Here is a 15879-nt window from a genome sequence, read left to right on the forward strand (position 1 = left end):
TGTATTTATTTGTTCTGGAGGGGTTTGAAACTATAGAGCTGTTTTGACAACAAAACTAAAGTCACGCTCCTAAGCTGACAGCCGTACCGTTAATTCATCTGATACTTTATTTTTTTCCCCCTGCAACAGAATTTTACACTTTCCTGTGGAATACCGTTACCCCATCTGAGTCTCCGTATGAAAATATCTGCTTCAAATGATTTTATGCTGCTTTGTGTAGCAGTTCTGGGCTACTCAGAAATATCCTCATTGAGAAGGGAAACACTATACTTAAAGTTCTCTGTTAAATGGAAATGTCCCACGTGTTTTTATGTCATCTTTTAGGTTCATCCAGGACTGGGTGGGGGGGAGGAATGCCCACATCAGTCAAACAGATCTTTGTCACGTCTGACATCACTATGACGCTTTTTATTTATAGAAAGGCTGCTTTCTGTTGGTAGTGGTACCTGTGGATGGAGGACTCCCTTCCAGTTACTTGTAATTTGAGTTCTGCTGACATAAGGTTGCTAACTCTGGTGATGACTACTTCAGGGGAAGGTTTATTTGGGGGTTTTGTTACTTTTTTTCCTTACGAGCACCAAAAACGCCAGTTCCACTGAAGCCGAGTCTGGTGGAAATCCACCTTTGCTAGTGCTGTGGCTCAAAATATGCATCAGAGATAAGGGCAGAAACACTTAATTTTCTGTTCAGATCCATCACTTAGGGATCTGCTGGAGTGCTACCGTGCCCTGTCCAGCCTTACCTTGAGGAGCTGCTGGCTCCGGTAAGGGAAAGCCCTCTCTGCTGCGCAGTAGCCGGCGTGAGTTTCACTGTAGGGCAGCCAGCTGAAGGTGCCCCGGATGGAGCAAGGCGTAATTCGGCCAGGTACCTGTCCGTATCAGTCCTGACATTCCCACGTTTGCACTTTGAGACGGGTGGCTAATTATGCCGAGCGCCAAGTTCATCTGAACAAAGGAAATGGATGTTAGAAAATTGTAAACCAAGCATAATTTCCTCCTCTACAAGGGAAAAGTACGCTCCAGAACCAACTCGCAGGGTGAAAACAGGGGAACCAGGAACACAGGGAAGATGGGAATGATTTAATTGACTCGTTTTGCTGACGGAAATGTCATCACCATTGCAGATACAAAGCATATTTGCCACATTAACATTTGAAAGTAATGTTTCTGAATAAAGTTAACTGCCTAATGTTATGACTTCCACTAAATATGTGAATTTGCTGCTTCTAAGAGGCAATGTGAAAGAGGAAGTATTACTTTTGTGTACAAAGTTATTTATTTATTAGAAAATTTGGTACAATGTTGTACATTGAAAAACATGTAAGATATTGAAGTGTCTAACAAATGGCATTGAAGTGTCTTTAATAAAGGTTCATTTATAATATTACAGCTGTTTTGAAAGTGAGCTTTTGGGAGTTTCAGTTGAAAATTAAATAAAATTCTAATCCATTGCTATACTCTGCTGTCTTTCTCTGAGGGAAATGAGGACTGACTGCCAAAACACCCGCTCGTGAAATTAGACCCACGGCTTTAACAAGAGAGAGACTGTAGATGAGCATGAGACTCTGGCAGCCAGACTTGGGGATGGGCTGGAATTTGGGGGCTGTATTGCAAGATAACATGAGGAACTCGTAACAAATACATTTCTGATATCTCAGCTTGCTCAAGTGCCTGGCAAGTGCCCTTGTCTTGGCACTGAGAACAGAACAGATGGGGTGGTGCATGTGTGTGGAAGTATGCAAGAGAAACGGAGCCAGGATCGCACCAGACTCAGCTGCTGGTGTGAACCCACCTCTGGCTGCTCAAACCTGAACCCCACCCTCCATGGAAATTCCAGAGGCAGCTTTGGAGATAAGCTTGAATTCTTCCTTTAATGAAAAATCTCAATTCAGTTTCTGTGTATTTTAAAAAAAAAAAAATTTCCTCCTCTAAATAATAACTTTGGATATAAAGCAGCTTTTCTGAGACTACACTGATAACTCCCTTAACACGTGTAGGTGTTAATTTTTTTTTTTAAAAAATGGAAAAGGAGGAACCTTTAAGAGGCTGGTTGCCTGGTCTTGAGATTCAAGTTTTGTTATTCCATATTATCCCAGTAACAGGCTAAAATTAATTTTCCAAGTTTTGGTAAACTTGAAATAAACCATCGCTAAATCTCAAGGCAAACAGGCAGTGAGGGGAAAAACAAACCCAAAACTAACAGCGTCATTTCAGCAGGATTAGACAAACCGGTGTGCGCAGGACAGCCCTGGCCACTTGCCGCAGCTCTCACTTGCCTGGTGCCATTCCCGGGTGACTGTGTCCTTCCTGCAGTGGTCAGGGATGCGGAGCCAGTCCATCAGCACATGGGAAAGGGAAGCACCTGGGGTCCGGCTCTCCCTTTGCCCCCATTTTTAAATAAAAGCAGTGATGACAACAACTGATCATACAAATATTAAGTAAAAACAACAATCCGGCATTGGGACCCAAAGACTGAGGCGTGATTATTTTCAGCTCAAGTAATTAAATGCACCAACTGCAGTGCCAACCCTCTCACGATGTTTAAAGAGCTTTAATAGAAAATATAAGTTAGCTTTTAAAAAAAAGTAATAAATCCCCACCCCCAAATGCCCCTAAAATTGGCTCTGCTATATATAAACTTACGAAAAGAGCCAACCTTAAAAGGGGCAGTAAGCACCGTGCCATGGAAACGGGTAGAATATACCAGCCAATACGGGACTTGGCTGAAATCCCCCATTTTAATTGAAGATTATTTTTAAGAATTATGTCCTTTGTTCTGTATGTTTTACTTCTTTCCCAATTATTTTCTAAATTTTGGCCTCGGAAAAAGTCTTACTACCACATTATGGGACGACGGTGCAACAAAGCCTCCAGCCTTAGCCAGCCTGACCTGTGTTTGCGCCTGAGCCTTCCCCGTGCCCTCCCCGTTCACGCCCTCACCTGGTTTGGCATTTGTCCTCCCTCACCCGCACTCCTTACACCTCTGCGCCTCCCTAATGAGGGGAACAACCGCCAAGTTAAATTGCAGCACCCCAGGGGAGCGCGCCGTCACGGCTATGGCTTCATTAACTCGGAACGCTGCCGTGACCTGGAAGGTGCGCGAAGCCGACAGCTTCGGTGCTGCACGAGCCGGGCTCTGCCACCCCTCTGGAGCCCGACCGCGGGCACTCGGTGCAGCTGCCCCGCTTGCCCCATGCAGCCCCTGTGGTAGTCAGTGCCCACCTCCTCACCCCCACGGGCAAGGGGCCCCTCAGCCTCTGAACATCACAGCTTGTTCCAGGGCAAACGTGTGAACCGCTGCCGCCGGCCCTGGCCCCCCTCATCCCTGCGTCCATCCCACCTCCCTCATCCCACCGAAGGAGGGTCTGCGGCGTGTGCCGAAGGCGCTTGCTGCCGCAGCTCGGCTTTGCCAGCCCAGGCGTCCCCACGCAAACACCCTCCGCACCTAAACGTTTCCAAGCACCACTTGAGTGTAAAAGTTGGGGCCTCAAATTCGGGTGATAATTTTGAGTCATTTCAGTAAGACCTTTTCACCAAGCTCAGCCCTGAGCCACTTGCGCCACTACAGCTTCTGTTTCCTGACACGAGCAACAGCAGAGGTTTGCTCTGCCTGCCAGCAGCCCCCTGAGAGCCCTCAGGATCCATCCATCCATCGGCCAGAGCGCTTCCATGCCCTCCCTGCCTCGCCTTCCCCGCCTCCCTCCTGGGCGTCAGCATTTCCAGCCTCCTGCTCCTCCAGCTGCTGAGGGAGGAAGACCAAAGGAAGGCAGAAGCTGCATGTCTTTGCACAAGCACAGCTGTAAAATAATACAAGCCCGTGCTTTTACTGGAAAAATGTGAGTCTAATTAATAAAGCTGCACTGGCTGCCACACAGGAATGCTTGCTGAGCACCTGCAGGTATAAACAGGAATATAAACTTTCCCAAATACGGCTCCAATCAGAAACAAATGGATTACTGTCTTTTACAAAGCGCTCTCCCAACCTGGAACGCTTTCCGTGCTGTTGGAGGGCAGCGGCTGTAACCCTACCGGCCCCTTCCCCGACCAGAAGGACCCTCCCCGTGTTACGAGGCAGGTGCCCCTGAGTTATGAAAACTCGCTTTATTCCAGCCTCCCCGCCCAGCCCACCACCCGGAGGTTTGCAAACCATTCCCCGCAGGAGTTCTAATGGCGCCTTTCTCAGCCCCCGCCATTAGCTGTTTACCCCCCAAACATCACTTCTTTGGCACGACTTCCGCAGTGACCTCACTCGCTTTCCATGCAGGAAAATTTCATGTTTGGGAAACTGGATTATTGGAGGATTTACTTTTCTTTAACAGTGAAAGTGGTGCTCAGGCTGCTGAACAGCTGCTCCGGCACAGGGGCAGCAGGAGGAAGGCTGCGTTCACGGGTGGACTCCTCCTCCAGCTCGCCGGCTTCTCCAGCTCTTCGGTGGCCACTGGCAGGACCGGCTGGGCTGGGTCAGAGCAGCAGCTGGCGAGTCTTCTCATATGTCCCCAGGAAGATGAAGCCTCCCAGGCTGATGGCTGCCATCCGCGGGACAACACCTGCGAACAAGCTGAAGGCAAAGGAAAGGGAGGTTTCAGAGGATGGAGGGAGAACGGATGCTGCAGGGCTGGCTGCAGGGGCTTCGGAAAACTAAGCCAAGAAAAATTCTCTCTTGCTGGTTCTTAAATCCCACCCCGCTGCTCACTGAAGAAACCTGTCTGGGCTTCCCTGACAGACACTCCCAAACCTTGTGATTTTTAACCCCTCTCCACGCTCCTCAGGTGAAGAAGCAAAGGTGCAGGAGGCTACAGGCCACGTTACGGAAAGAGCTCAGATGCATCCCCAGGAAGGGCTGCAGGCAGATGGGAAGCATCCCATCCTCCGCTGCCCCCATCCAGCCTCGGCAGAGGGACCCCCTTTCTCTGCCAGGAGCTCCCCGACTGCAGACAGCCCTGCTCACCACAGTGGCTCATTCCCAATAATATCCAACGGGGCCAGCAAGGAGGGAGCAGGAATAGCTGCACGTTTAGCTGCCACGATTTTTAGGGGCCTGATCCTAACAGTTCTTGGAAGTTAACAGGAAACTTGTGCAAAGCCAATTGCTCGACGCATCTAAGTTCATGGCTGGTTTAACAACTTCAGGATAGGCCAGTGTGCCCGTCCAGAGGATTACAGGCTTCCTTCACTGCAAGCAAGGATTAAACACTAGGCTCAAGTCTGTTTGGCATCTCCCCGCTGATCTATCACCCGCACAGCAGAAGCAGCTCCGGCTGAGCTCCACAGGGATGCTGTCCTCAGCTTTTGCCTGAATCTTGCACGGTCTCCGCTAGCAGCGTGTCCACAGTGGGATGAGGTGCAATTCCCGGTGAGACCAGGGAGATGCATGTACCCCCAGGGCTGCTCAGGAGCTCCCTGCTCCTCTGCCTGCGCCCGGCTGCTCACACTGCGCTGGGGAAACCTCTGGCTGCAGGAACTCTGGTTTGCGTTGTAATGAGCTTTGCTAAGGAGCCTGGAGCACACAGGCAGATGGAAACATTTTATGGCTTTACTAGACAGCAATTGGGTCTATTACCATAATGACAGCTTTAAAACAGAGTAATTTGTCCAAGGCATGTATGGACAGAGCGCTGATAGGGTAAATCCCACAGTGCAGCATCGCTCTGGAAATGCGCCCCATCCTTCTCCTGCCGAATTAGGCAGCCGTGGTTACGGGAGCAGTGGCAGACAGCCCACACGAGACACAGCTATTACACAAACAGGGCAGATAACCCAGTTACCCAGAAGCTGCATCCCTGGCAACCTCTATTACTAACCATCACTTCCAAGAATCCCGGCCCTGCTCTCCCCAATTTCCCTTTCCCACCTCTCCCAGTCCACGCTTCCCCCACCGGCTCCCTTCTGCAGGAAGGGAGGGCTGAGTGGCTCGGGGGCTGCCCTGAATCTGGAGCGCTGAGCAGCACTGCAGCCCTGATCCAAACTGGTCCCCACTGGGCTCCACCTGCCCTCATCAGCAGATGAGATCAACTGTTTTTTTTTTCTGCTGGCCGCATCAGAAACCACTCTGGTGAGCACAGGTCTGCTGTCTATTTGTATTTGCTCCCTGTTTGCACTGATTCACCTGTCACTCCTCTCTCCCTGCCTGGGTTTTTCCCTTTAAGCAACTCTCCCAGTTACTGGTCGGACCCAGCACCAAGGGCTGGAGGGCTTCACCACTGCCTTCTCACCACCAACAGCTGCAATAGGTGCACAGCGTGTCAGTGACTGGCAAGGACCAAACGAAGGCCCTCAGGCACAGACACATCACGCTCTCCCCAGCCGCGCGAGGAATGGCTCAGCAGGAGTCACAAATCCTGGAATCACATTTAAATCCCAGGGTGAGCCCTGGCTGCAGGTGTTAAACCCGCACCGTGTGCCCTCTCAACCTGCCAGCACCATGATCCCCTGCCCTCCGGGGTGCAGCTCTTCATTTCAGGGATCCCAACCCAGCAATACACCCAGTCCCACAGTCCCAAGAGGGACCACAACTCCGCAAAACAAAGCAAATTCTTTCTCAACAGAGAATAACCAGGACTCCTGTCTAAAGTTAACCTTTGGAAAAGGCACTGTGGTGCCTGGACACAGCAGAGGGAGGCCAGTGCTGGAAAAGGTGCTGTGTACTTGGCCACAAAACCTCCATATTTGCTCCTGGGCACAGGGGCTGCTTTCGCCTCTTTCATTGGCACGATCCAGCAATGGAGAGCGGTGTGGTTAGTGCCCACTGTGCCATGTCCACCTCAACCGGCAAGTTCGGCCAAGGAATGCAAATCACCAGCTCCATCCCCAGCTACATGCAAGCCAGGACAAGTCAACTAGACAATCTTTAAGGTCCCTTCCAACCCAAACCATTCTATGATCTCATCGGATTTATCAGTCAAACCACCTCGTCCTCCTCACCAGCAAACTGTGAAGCTCCATCCTCATCTTTCAAACACCACCACTCCTTGTGTGAAAAGCGGTCGGACAAGATGTAAACCTGCTTTCATGCGAATGACTCGTCTACCATGCTGGCAAGAGTGGAGAGGCGCAGGGATCCGCTCACCCCATCCCTTTCCTACCTCCCGCCACAGGCCTGGCTCTCCCCGGACAGAAAGGGATACAAAATTCCTTGGCGTGAAGCAGAGGGATTTACAAGGTGCGGACCAGGAAGCTGAGCCCTGTGCTCTGGTTTTAATAAGGTGGCAATAAGCAACGTGTCTTTCTGCCCTCAGAATTCCTCCTCTTCAAGTATGAGATTTATTAGAGGAGCCATAAATCATTTCATGTTGCAACTGGCCAAAACAGCCCGACATTTTTATTGTTTTTGATTAATAGATTTATAATTGGCAGCAGGCATGGCAGCCTCCGCGTTTATTTTTCCCAAGACTTTCTTCCTTTTCCTCGCAGCTGACGCAGCTTGGCCTCCTTCACATGTTACTTTTTCTCCAGATCGCGTATTGTTTTGGTTTCATTGAATTGTGTTCCCTTTGGTCCTAGTCCACGGGTACTATCTTTAGGCAGAGTTTAATTCTGGGTTGTTTAGAAAAGGGCACTGCTGAAACACCCTGAAAAGAACACAAACTCACATTTTTATTTTGTGCTGGGGGGAGATTTCCCCAGCCAAATCCGTGCCTCTTCACACCCTTCAGAGCTCAACTGCCATCAGCAGCAGACGTGGCCTCACTTCTCCCAGCCCCTTTTGAAACAGGCCTCAGAGTCCACCAAGCTACGCAGGACCCGAGACTCAACCACTGCCAGGTCACCTCATCATCTCAAAGCAAATCCGAGTCAACCCATCCCTGAGCGCTGCCGGGGGGCACAGCCGGACGTCTTCCTGGAACTGGTGTTCAGGAACTTCCTGCAATTTGTTTTGAATTATTTCCCACATGTGTGGAAAGAGGATTGAACTTTTATTAGTTGGGTGAGCAGAGATCAGATGTTTAAGAGAAAACTCCCGCAAAGGCGCGACGTGCCCGCTGCTTTGAGCAAGTTTACAAATGTTAAAGCAGCACCTTGAAACTATCGGCCACATCAAGCAGATCAAAAAACCTACAAGAGATTACAGTGAAAAGCCTCAAGTAAAGCTTCCAAAAAACCTCCATTTCTCTTCCAGGCCAAGGGCAGGTGGGACATAAGCTCTACTGAAGGAAGCAGGGGCTGAACCTCACAGACTGGAGGAGTTGTTTAAGACATATATTCACTCCAAGTGGCCAATAACCAGTATGACTCACGTTCAAAGGCAGTAAGGTGGCGTAAATAAAGCAGGTGTCTAAAAATCAACAATAATTTATAAGCCCATAACACCTCAAAATGTTCTACAAACCCTAGCAGAGGGCTTTTTGTTCACAACACTGCTCCAAGGTCAGAAGAGCAATTCTCCACCTCAGGAATGAGCAAAGCGAGGCAGTCAAGAGACTGGATCGACACCACCCCAGAGTTCCCCGACCAGGCAGCAGAAAGCCCAGAACATGTCTGCAGCCCGGTCACAGGAGGAAAGCAGCCCGAGAGCTGCTCTGCAGCTGCTCAGACTCACTCTTGGCACTCAAGCCTGTCTCAGAAAATGTACATTTTTGCACCAAGTGCCTCACTGGAGAAATCAAAGTGGGCACATGCTCAAGCCCAGACCTGACGGGAGGCTCAAAGGACAAGTCAGGGAGCAGACAGCTCCCGTCCTTCTGCTTCAGCTTGTCCCTGCTGCTGGCACCACACTGGCATCCTGTGCTCCCATCACACTGTACAGTAAGAACAGCAAATACAAAGGAACACTTGCTGGTGTTTTCAAATCAGTAGGGAATTGTCAGGATGAGGAAAACACTGTCCATAAGGGACACACGGCTCCTGTGTTGACCTTCCCTGACATCTCAGGAGGGGTGATTCACACACCTCAAGATCAATTTGTGGCACTCGCTGCCACAACACGATGTACATGGCCAAAGTTTAAAGGGGCACAAAGCACAAATGCACACATTCATGGAGAAATGTCCATTAAACACAAAGCCACCCTCATCTCCGAAGCCTGGAGCTACGCTTAGACATTGCACCATGGAGAAATTCCCAATAACGTCCCATTTGTGTGCTCTTCCCTGGACATTACTCGCAGTCAGTGCTAAAGCAAGGACATTAGACCTCTCTGGCGGGACCTTCTTGTCCCTGGCCACCTGGCAGCTGCTCCCTGGCCATGTGTACAGCAATTAAAGTCTGTTCTGTATGAGAGGATTTAAATATCAGCAGACCATCCCGTCCTCTCCCACTCCCCAAAACAAACAGAGAAACAACAGATGAAACGTGCTTCTGCAGAGTGTCCTTACCCTGACAGGCCTTGTGTCCTCCAGATGCCACCGAGGGCAGCCAGAACATTCCCACTAGCGTTGCTGGAACCAGCCTGCACCACAGAGAGAGAGAGATTGGAAACTGTTGGCAGAGAGGTTTAGTTATTTACTGAGTTCCCTGCCCCTGGTTAGTGCTACTTTACAGGAGTTACAGACATCCTAACGACGTCCTTACCCCAGGCACAGGCAAAAGCTCCTTGGCTCCAGGAATAAGGCAAAGGGCAGAAAGGGAAACTGAGGCACAGAAGAACAAAATGATCACTCCAAGGTCACAGAGCTGGTTAGTTCAGAACTGGGTATCCAGTCTTTTCTGCACTACACTCAGCTTTATGTCCAGCAGCTGACAGTGGAGTAAGAATATAATAAAAACACACTCTCAAAGCACCAACGAGTTTCTTTGCTGCTCACTACAAGAGGATTTACCTGATACTTACTTAAAAAACCACAAGTAGCGTATTGCATGTGAAAATTGCCTTGAGAGCAAAACAGAGAGCAAACAGCAGGACTACAGACAATTAAATTACATGTGTGATCTAGTTAGTGAGAGATGACTAATATAAAGATGCTGCTTGAACGCTCTCAGAACATCCCAGAGCACCGTCATTCCCTTACCAACACTGACCTGGTTGCTCAGGACAGCAGCAGACAAACAAAATCCAGTTCTTACAGTTTTATCACCACCACTATCCAAAGGCAAAGAAGCTGCAGCAGGGACAACACCCAGCAATGAGATACACAGCACAGCAACACAGTGAGCGCAGAAGTGCGTGACTCGGCTGAGGAGGTGCATGTCATCAACAAGAAACACCCCTGTACTGAGGGACATGAGCAACAGGGTGAAAACCATCCACAGAAATTCCAGGATGCCTGGCCTTTGCCAACACAACAGCTCCTTTCAGGGCAGGGAAAGGCTTTAGGAATATCTGCCTGATGAGGGCTTCTAGCTACGTGGCTGCTGAGCTCTGCTCTGGGTCAGCAAGATGATGGGAAAACTAGACTTATTAGTAATTTAACTAATTACTAAATTTACTGATCTTAGAAAGCAATCTTCCTTTTGCCATGCTTGGCAGATGTAAGCCATCACGATCTCTATGGCTTAAAATTTTAGGACAGAAAATCCAGTAACAAGCTCTCCTCAGAAAAGACACACACACACTCTCTCAAGCCCAACAATTATCAAAAAAAGAGAGGAATAAATCCCTGACGGGAAGTTTAACTTTGGGCATCTGACTCTGCGAGGATTTTCTCCTAAAGACACTGCATGAGACTCTGGAAATCTAGCACAAGCGATTCTCAGATGGCTCCTTTGGGAAAAGACCACAAGAGCAATTCAAGGAAAGGAACACAACAAGTTCTTCAGTTCTGCATGCAGTACCTGTTTGCATCTAATCCTGCCTTCGAGGACAAGAGCAGAAATCATTAACAGGTGCTGGATTTCATTCTGTAATGACCATATGGAAACCCTGGAATTACCCAAGCCATTCACCTGCATGCCTGCTGGCCTCCTTTGCTCTTACCTTTGCCAACATAATCCTAGTCTTCGCTACATCCAGAGGTGTGGTGACTGCAGCTGCAAATCCACCTGAGCAAATTAAAACACCAAATACAAGTGAGACCTTGTTGGGTCAATATGAATGCCACACTGCCTATAATTCCCATGACTGTGGTCAACACTGCTCCATTATTAATGCCTACAGCATGTTTCCTCACGCCAGAGTCCAGGTACCTTTGTCCAAAGTCACAGAGTGTTTTATTCCTGCGTGTTGACTTAAGGAAACCACCCTATACCAGTTAACCGTAAATCCAAACATCCCCATTGAGATTATCATCCCTTTGTTTTAGACTCTGTACATATATGAACATACGAAGGTCGTACGGATAACAGAATCTACTTCCAATATCTACAGACAAGTTTGGAAGGAAGAACCCTCTTACTCATTTGCAGAGATGGGAAAACGAGCTCATTGTTCTGTGCTCTGTCTTGAGAATTAATTCTGACCATTCCAATGCTTGAAAGATAGAGAGAAAAGATGCTCTACATCTGAAATACACAGGCTTCAGGGGCAGAGCTATCCACAGGATACAGACAGACTGGATCTGGACTCCAACTATTAGACCTGGGACTGTTTCAAGGAAAAAGACAAGGCAGCGTTTGGGATGGAGCTCATCTCCAACAAATGAAATTACCTCCATTTTGGAAAATAACAACATGAAGCTGCCCAAGGGTCTTTGAAAATTGCCAGAAGTCTGCTGCTACAAGTGCCATCGTCTCCTCACAGGCGTTTCTACTCTCTCTAATCACTCCCAAACTTCACCCTTGGAGCTCATTACTTTCACTCGGAGCAGCCAGCTCAGCTGTGGCTTTCTTCCTGAAAGCCAGAAATCTTCAGCTTATCCATCTGCATGTCTCACTCACAAATGCATGTGTGTCTGTCTCCATATTTTAACCCTGTGGCTACAGCCTGGCCTCTCATGCTACCTAGGGACCAGCTTTGCTGCTTTTTCTCCCAGGCTCTTATTCCCTTTGCCTTATTTCCCCATCCTAAAATTAACTCTCATCTCTCTCTCCCTCCTCTGTTCACAGCATTTCAAGCAAGTAATTCATGCTGAGGAAAAGCCAAAGTGAAGGAAAATTTTAAAATGCAGGAGCAGCCCAGCAGCAAGTTAAGAAAGAAAGGGGAAGAAAGGGGGAAAGAAAAGAGAGACGTGTTCTGAAATCCCTCTTTCTTCTTCCTCCTGTTTTTTTCCTCTTAAGCTTGTATAAATCCTGTATCTGCTACAGCAGGGAACAAAGTGACTTCAAAGACTGAAGCCCACACAGTACCCAGGGAATAAGCTAAAAATAATCTATTTTTGTTCCAAGCTTTATGGAATGTAGAAAAATTGATCCCTCTTTTCTTGGGATGGGAGAGGGGAAAAGTATTTCTTCTAAAATCTGTAAAATAATGAAAAAATCCATCCTCCCCACTGGCTCATGTTTTTACCTGCATCTCTCTCTCTTAATTTAACATATTAAACCCCTGCTTTATGTCAGAAAGGAGGCTGGGCCAGCTGGCACCTCACGTTTGCCTTCTTACAGTTAATTAAGGAATGTCCCATGACAGCTCAGGAGATGCAGTAAGGCACATGTGCAGTCCCTTGGATCTCAAACAAGAAGAGCAGGCAAGCTGAGTTAGCCAACAGCCCCAAATGCCTGGTTGAGCAGCAGCTTCTGCTCACGTAAGCTCAGCCCAGCTGGTTCGCTCAGCCGGAAGCTTTCTAGCAGTGATACCTCACTAAAAAGCAGAAATATGGGTTGTATTCAAAAAGCTAAAGCAGAAACTATGAGCAAGTTAAACCAAATTCCAGCCCCTTCTTGGACCTTCTTTAAGGTCACAAATCTTTTTATTGTGAGCCAGTTTTTGAGTAAGTGACCCAAAGGCTTTGAGAGAATGGTCGGATAGAAACTTTGGTACTCATGTCAGCGATGTATTTTTAGAACAGTAAAAATAATCTCCATGGAAAATAGTGGCGTTACAAGTTTGGATGTAGAAGTCCTTCCTTTTGCCCACAGACCAAGATAAAATTAAACAGTGAACCACATGGCTGTCACGCCTGTATCAAGCAAAAAGATTTCGATGCATCACTCAGCTATATAGCTGATGGTAACATTTGAGTCAGACTAACTTATTTCCCTTATTGGATCCGGGTAATTTTTTTATGTATTTGTTCCTAACAGTTTCTTATTGGCAGGAGCTTCAATCCTGGATGACAGCGTGATTAGAACAAACACGATTTATCCTGATAGAGTGTTCCCAAATTCTTATCTGTAAGGTTTAATCGAGGCTGATTGGGCTTCATTTTTTCACCAGCTAACATCTGGATCTTTCAGACTCTTTTGTTATTAATGTTTCAATGTTTCTTTTTCCATCACTGGGAAGTATTTGGTACAGATTTACCAATCAATTAGGAATGACAACAGCAACAATAAAATGCTTCATAAGCACAACAAGCAGCAGGATAGCGGCTAAATTAAATGCAAGTTTGTATATGCTTGACAAAACCACAAGATTAAAGCTAGTATTTGTTGGGAACTGCATTTTATTGAAGGCACTGAGTCTGATAAAATGAATTTGCTCCAGCCTTAACCCTAAATGTCCAAGGTAATTTTAGAGACACCTCTCTCTTCAATGTTAGTACACAGGTATCCAAGAACAGATTACAGCACTAGTGAGGTACTGCTCAGTCCCACCTACTCTGGGTGGGTAAAGGACCTTAAAACATGACTGTTTCCAATCATAAGATTAATACAACAGATACAAAATAGAACAGCCAGAGTCTACTCATTCAAAAGAGGAGGGCTGTGCACTGCACTGCCTAATACACAGTTAAGTCCAACAGATCTTTAAATCACTCCTTTAGTCTATTCCTGCTGTCACTGAATTCTCCAAGAACTGCCATGTAAAGCTGGAGTCTGCTCAAGCAGTCAGAAACCAGGAAGAGCAGGTATCAAAGTATCAGGTGGGCAAGAAAGGCCCAAACACATCCAACCTTACGCTCCTAATCTTTCCAGCTTCTCTGCAGAGCTGCCTTATTAGGCACCTTTGCATGCAGCCTGCACCCAGACAGACAACCTCACCAACTCACTCCTGGAGAAGGCTCCTTTCTCCCTTGCCCTAGAAGGATCTGGTAATCACTTGGGCTCAGCAAGTAGGCATAAAGATGGATTTTCACATGGGTGAAGCCTCTCGGCTTGTTAATACTTCTAGCAGAGTCACAAACTCCTCTATTGGGAAAATAAAACTTCACGCAGTAGTGGAAAATTCATTACCTGTCTCCCAAGAAGTTACAATGGACATTGTATATTCACACGTCAGCTGAGCAGCTAAACGTTACCAAGCTCAGAGTGTTAAGCAGAAAATCCCTCTGCTACTCACACTTTCCCAGCGACCGTTTTTTGATGGAAGCGCTAGTGACAGACATCTGCAGAGAATGATCTACCTTCATTTGGCAATAAGAATAAAAAGTCTTGAAAACTGAAGACATTCCCCTAGGTTCCTGCTGGCGTTTCCTACCCTTTTTAGCTATCATAAGCAACTAAAAATTGAGAAGCATCAGAACAGAGTGAAATACTTCACCTGAGAACAATACGTAACTCTAGGTCCTCACAGTAAGGTGGCTGCCTGCAGAATTTGCTGTAGCTGCTATAGGAAAACGTTTCACAGGTTCTTTGACACACTCCTCAAATAAGATCCTGTGAAGGAAGGAACACAAGTTCTTCTTCAGATCCTGTATCTTTGTTTTCTGTGCAATTTTAACTTCTTATCTTTTTTAAAAGGGTCCAGGGAAACCTTCTAGCCATCACAGGGGCTCCTCCTGATTCTGTGTTTCTGTCACCTGGCCAGGTTCCTGGCACTCTCTTCTGCAACATCAGCCCAGTTCAATAGGTCAAGCTCGTTTCAAGACACAGGAACTTGTGCTTGACTAATGTCCTTGTGTGAATTAGCCCACCTGAGGAAAAGAAAAAAAACCCAGGCTGAGCTGTATTATTGCCTGTGTTCATTACTATTTTCTGTACTGACATCTGAAGGTCACACAGGACTGATTCAGGATTGAATCTCAAATCTGGGTTGAAAAACTGAGTCACACTGGTCCAGTACTAAACCTCACAGCATCCTCTTACGCTGACTGATTTCCAAGTTCACAAATTTTTTTTTCAGAACTCTTCAATACATCAATTTTTATTTGAATTTTTATTTTATTGATATTACATTATTTTTTTTTAAAAGGAAGTTTATTCTGGTCCTTTATCACTGTGGGAACCATACCTGCCAACGGTAGAGCAAAGTCACCCAAGAATCTCTTTGCATTTCGGCAGAAATACCAAGAGGCAAAGCACTGCTCCTCCAGCAATTTAACCAATTCAGGCTTGGAAGCATGGTCCAAGCAGACCCTGCAGTGAAATCTTGAGAACTACTCAAAAATTTATTCAGCGCTATAGAGTTAAAGAGGTTTTAGACACAGTGTGTAATCTTGTCAGAGTCAATTACATCAAAGCAAAAGTGACAGGAAGTCTTCCCTGTTAACGTGCAAAAAGCTCTCGTTAGTGCTTTATTATCACCAGACTTGCACCTCCATTCTCAGTGACTTTGTCACCACAGAGCATTAACTATTAATGTTAAGTCACACTTCTTTTACGGTAGGGAGAAAGAAGGCATCTTTAACAGAGACGATTTCCAATTGCACAAACGGACACTCAGGTTCTTTGACAAGCTGGAGATCACCTCACTGCTCCAGGAGAGTACTTTGCTTTCCCAACAGCCAATGCCCCATGACAGGATTTCCTTGCCACTGGTCCACTTCCATGGAGAACACATGAAACCCACCCAGAAGCTCTTCTGGGACAGCCCGTCCTGGTACGGTTCAGGGCTGGGGTGCAGTGGCCCAGCCAGGCAGCGTAAGTCCAGAAAAGATTCAAGCGTAGAGTGCAACCACAATCATGCCTGGCCTGTTCACAGCACGGGGACATGCTTCCCTCCTCTGCCTCCAGCCTGCCAAAGCCTGTGCCC

General features: G+C 47.2%; 1 protein-coding gene across 1 annotated transcript in view; it reads right to left on the bottom strand.

Annotated features, from left to right (window-relative positions):
• Positions 1 to 4425: 4425 nt before the first annotated feature.
• Positions 4426 to 15879, bottom strand: part of SLC25A26 (solute carrier family 25 member 26) — an 88194-nt gene continuing 76740 nt past the window's right edge. Inside the window, exons 8-10 of the mRNA XM_086619005.1 lie at positions 10849 to 10913; positions 9311 to 9384; positions 4426 to 4557 (exon numbers count right to left, since the gene is read on the bottom strand). Of these exons, the coding sequence (XP_086475131.1) occupies positions 4461 to 4557; positions 9311 to 9384; positions 10849 to 10913 (236 nt within the window). The 3' untranslated portion in view covers positions 4426 to 4460. The remainder of the gene's footprint in view (positions 4558 to 9310; positions 9385 to 10848; positions 10914 to 15879) is intronic.

This window comes from Tauraco erythrolophus, chromosome 12 (assembly GCF_009769465.1).
Source record: "Tauraco erythrolophus isolate bTauEry1 chromosome 12, bTauEry1.pri, whole genome shotgun sequence".
Classification (NCBI taxonomy): Eukaryota; Metazoa; Chordata; class Aves; order Musophagiformes; family Musophagidae; genus Tauraco; species Tauraco erythrolophus.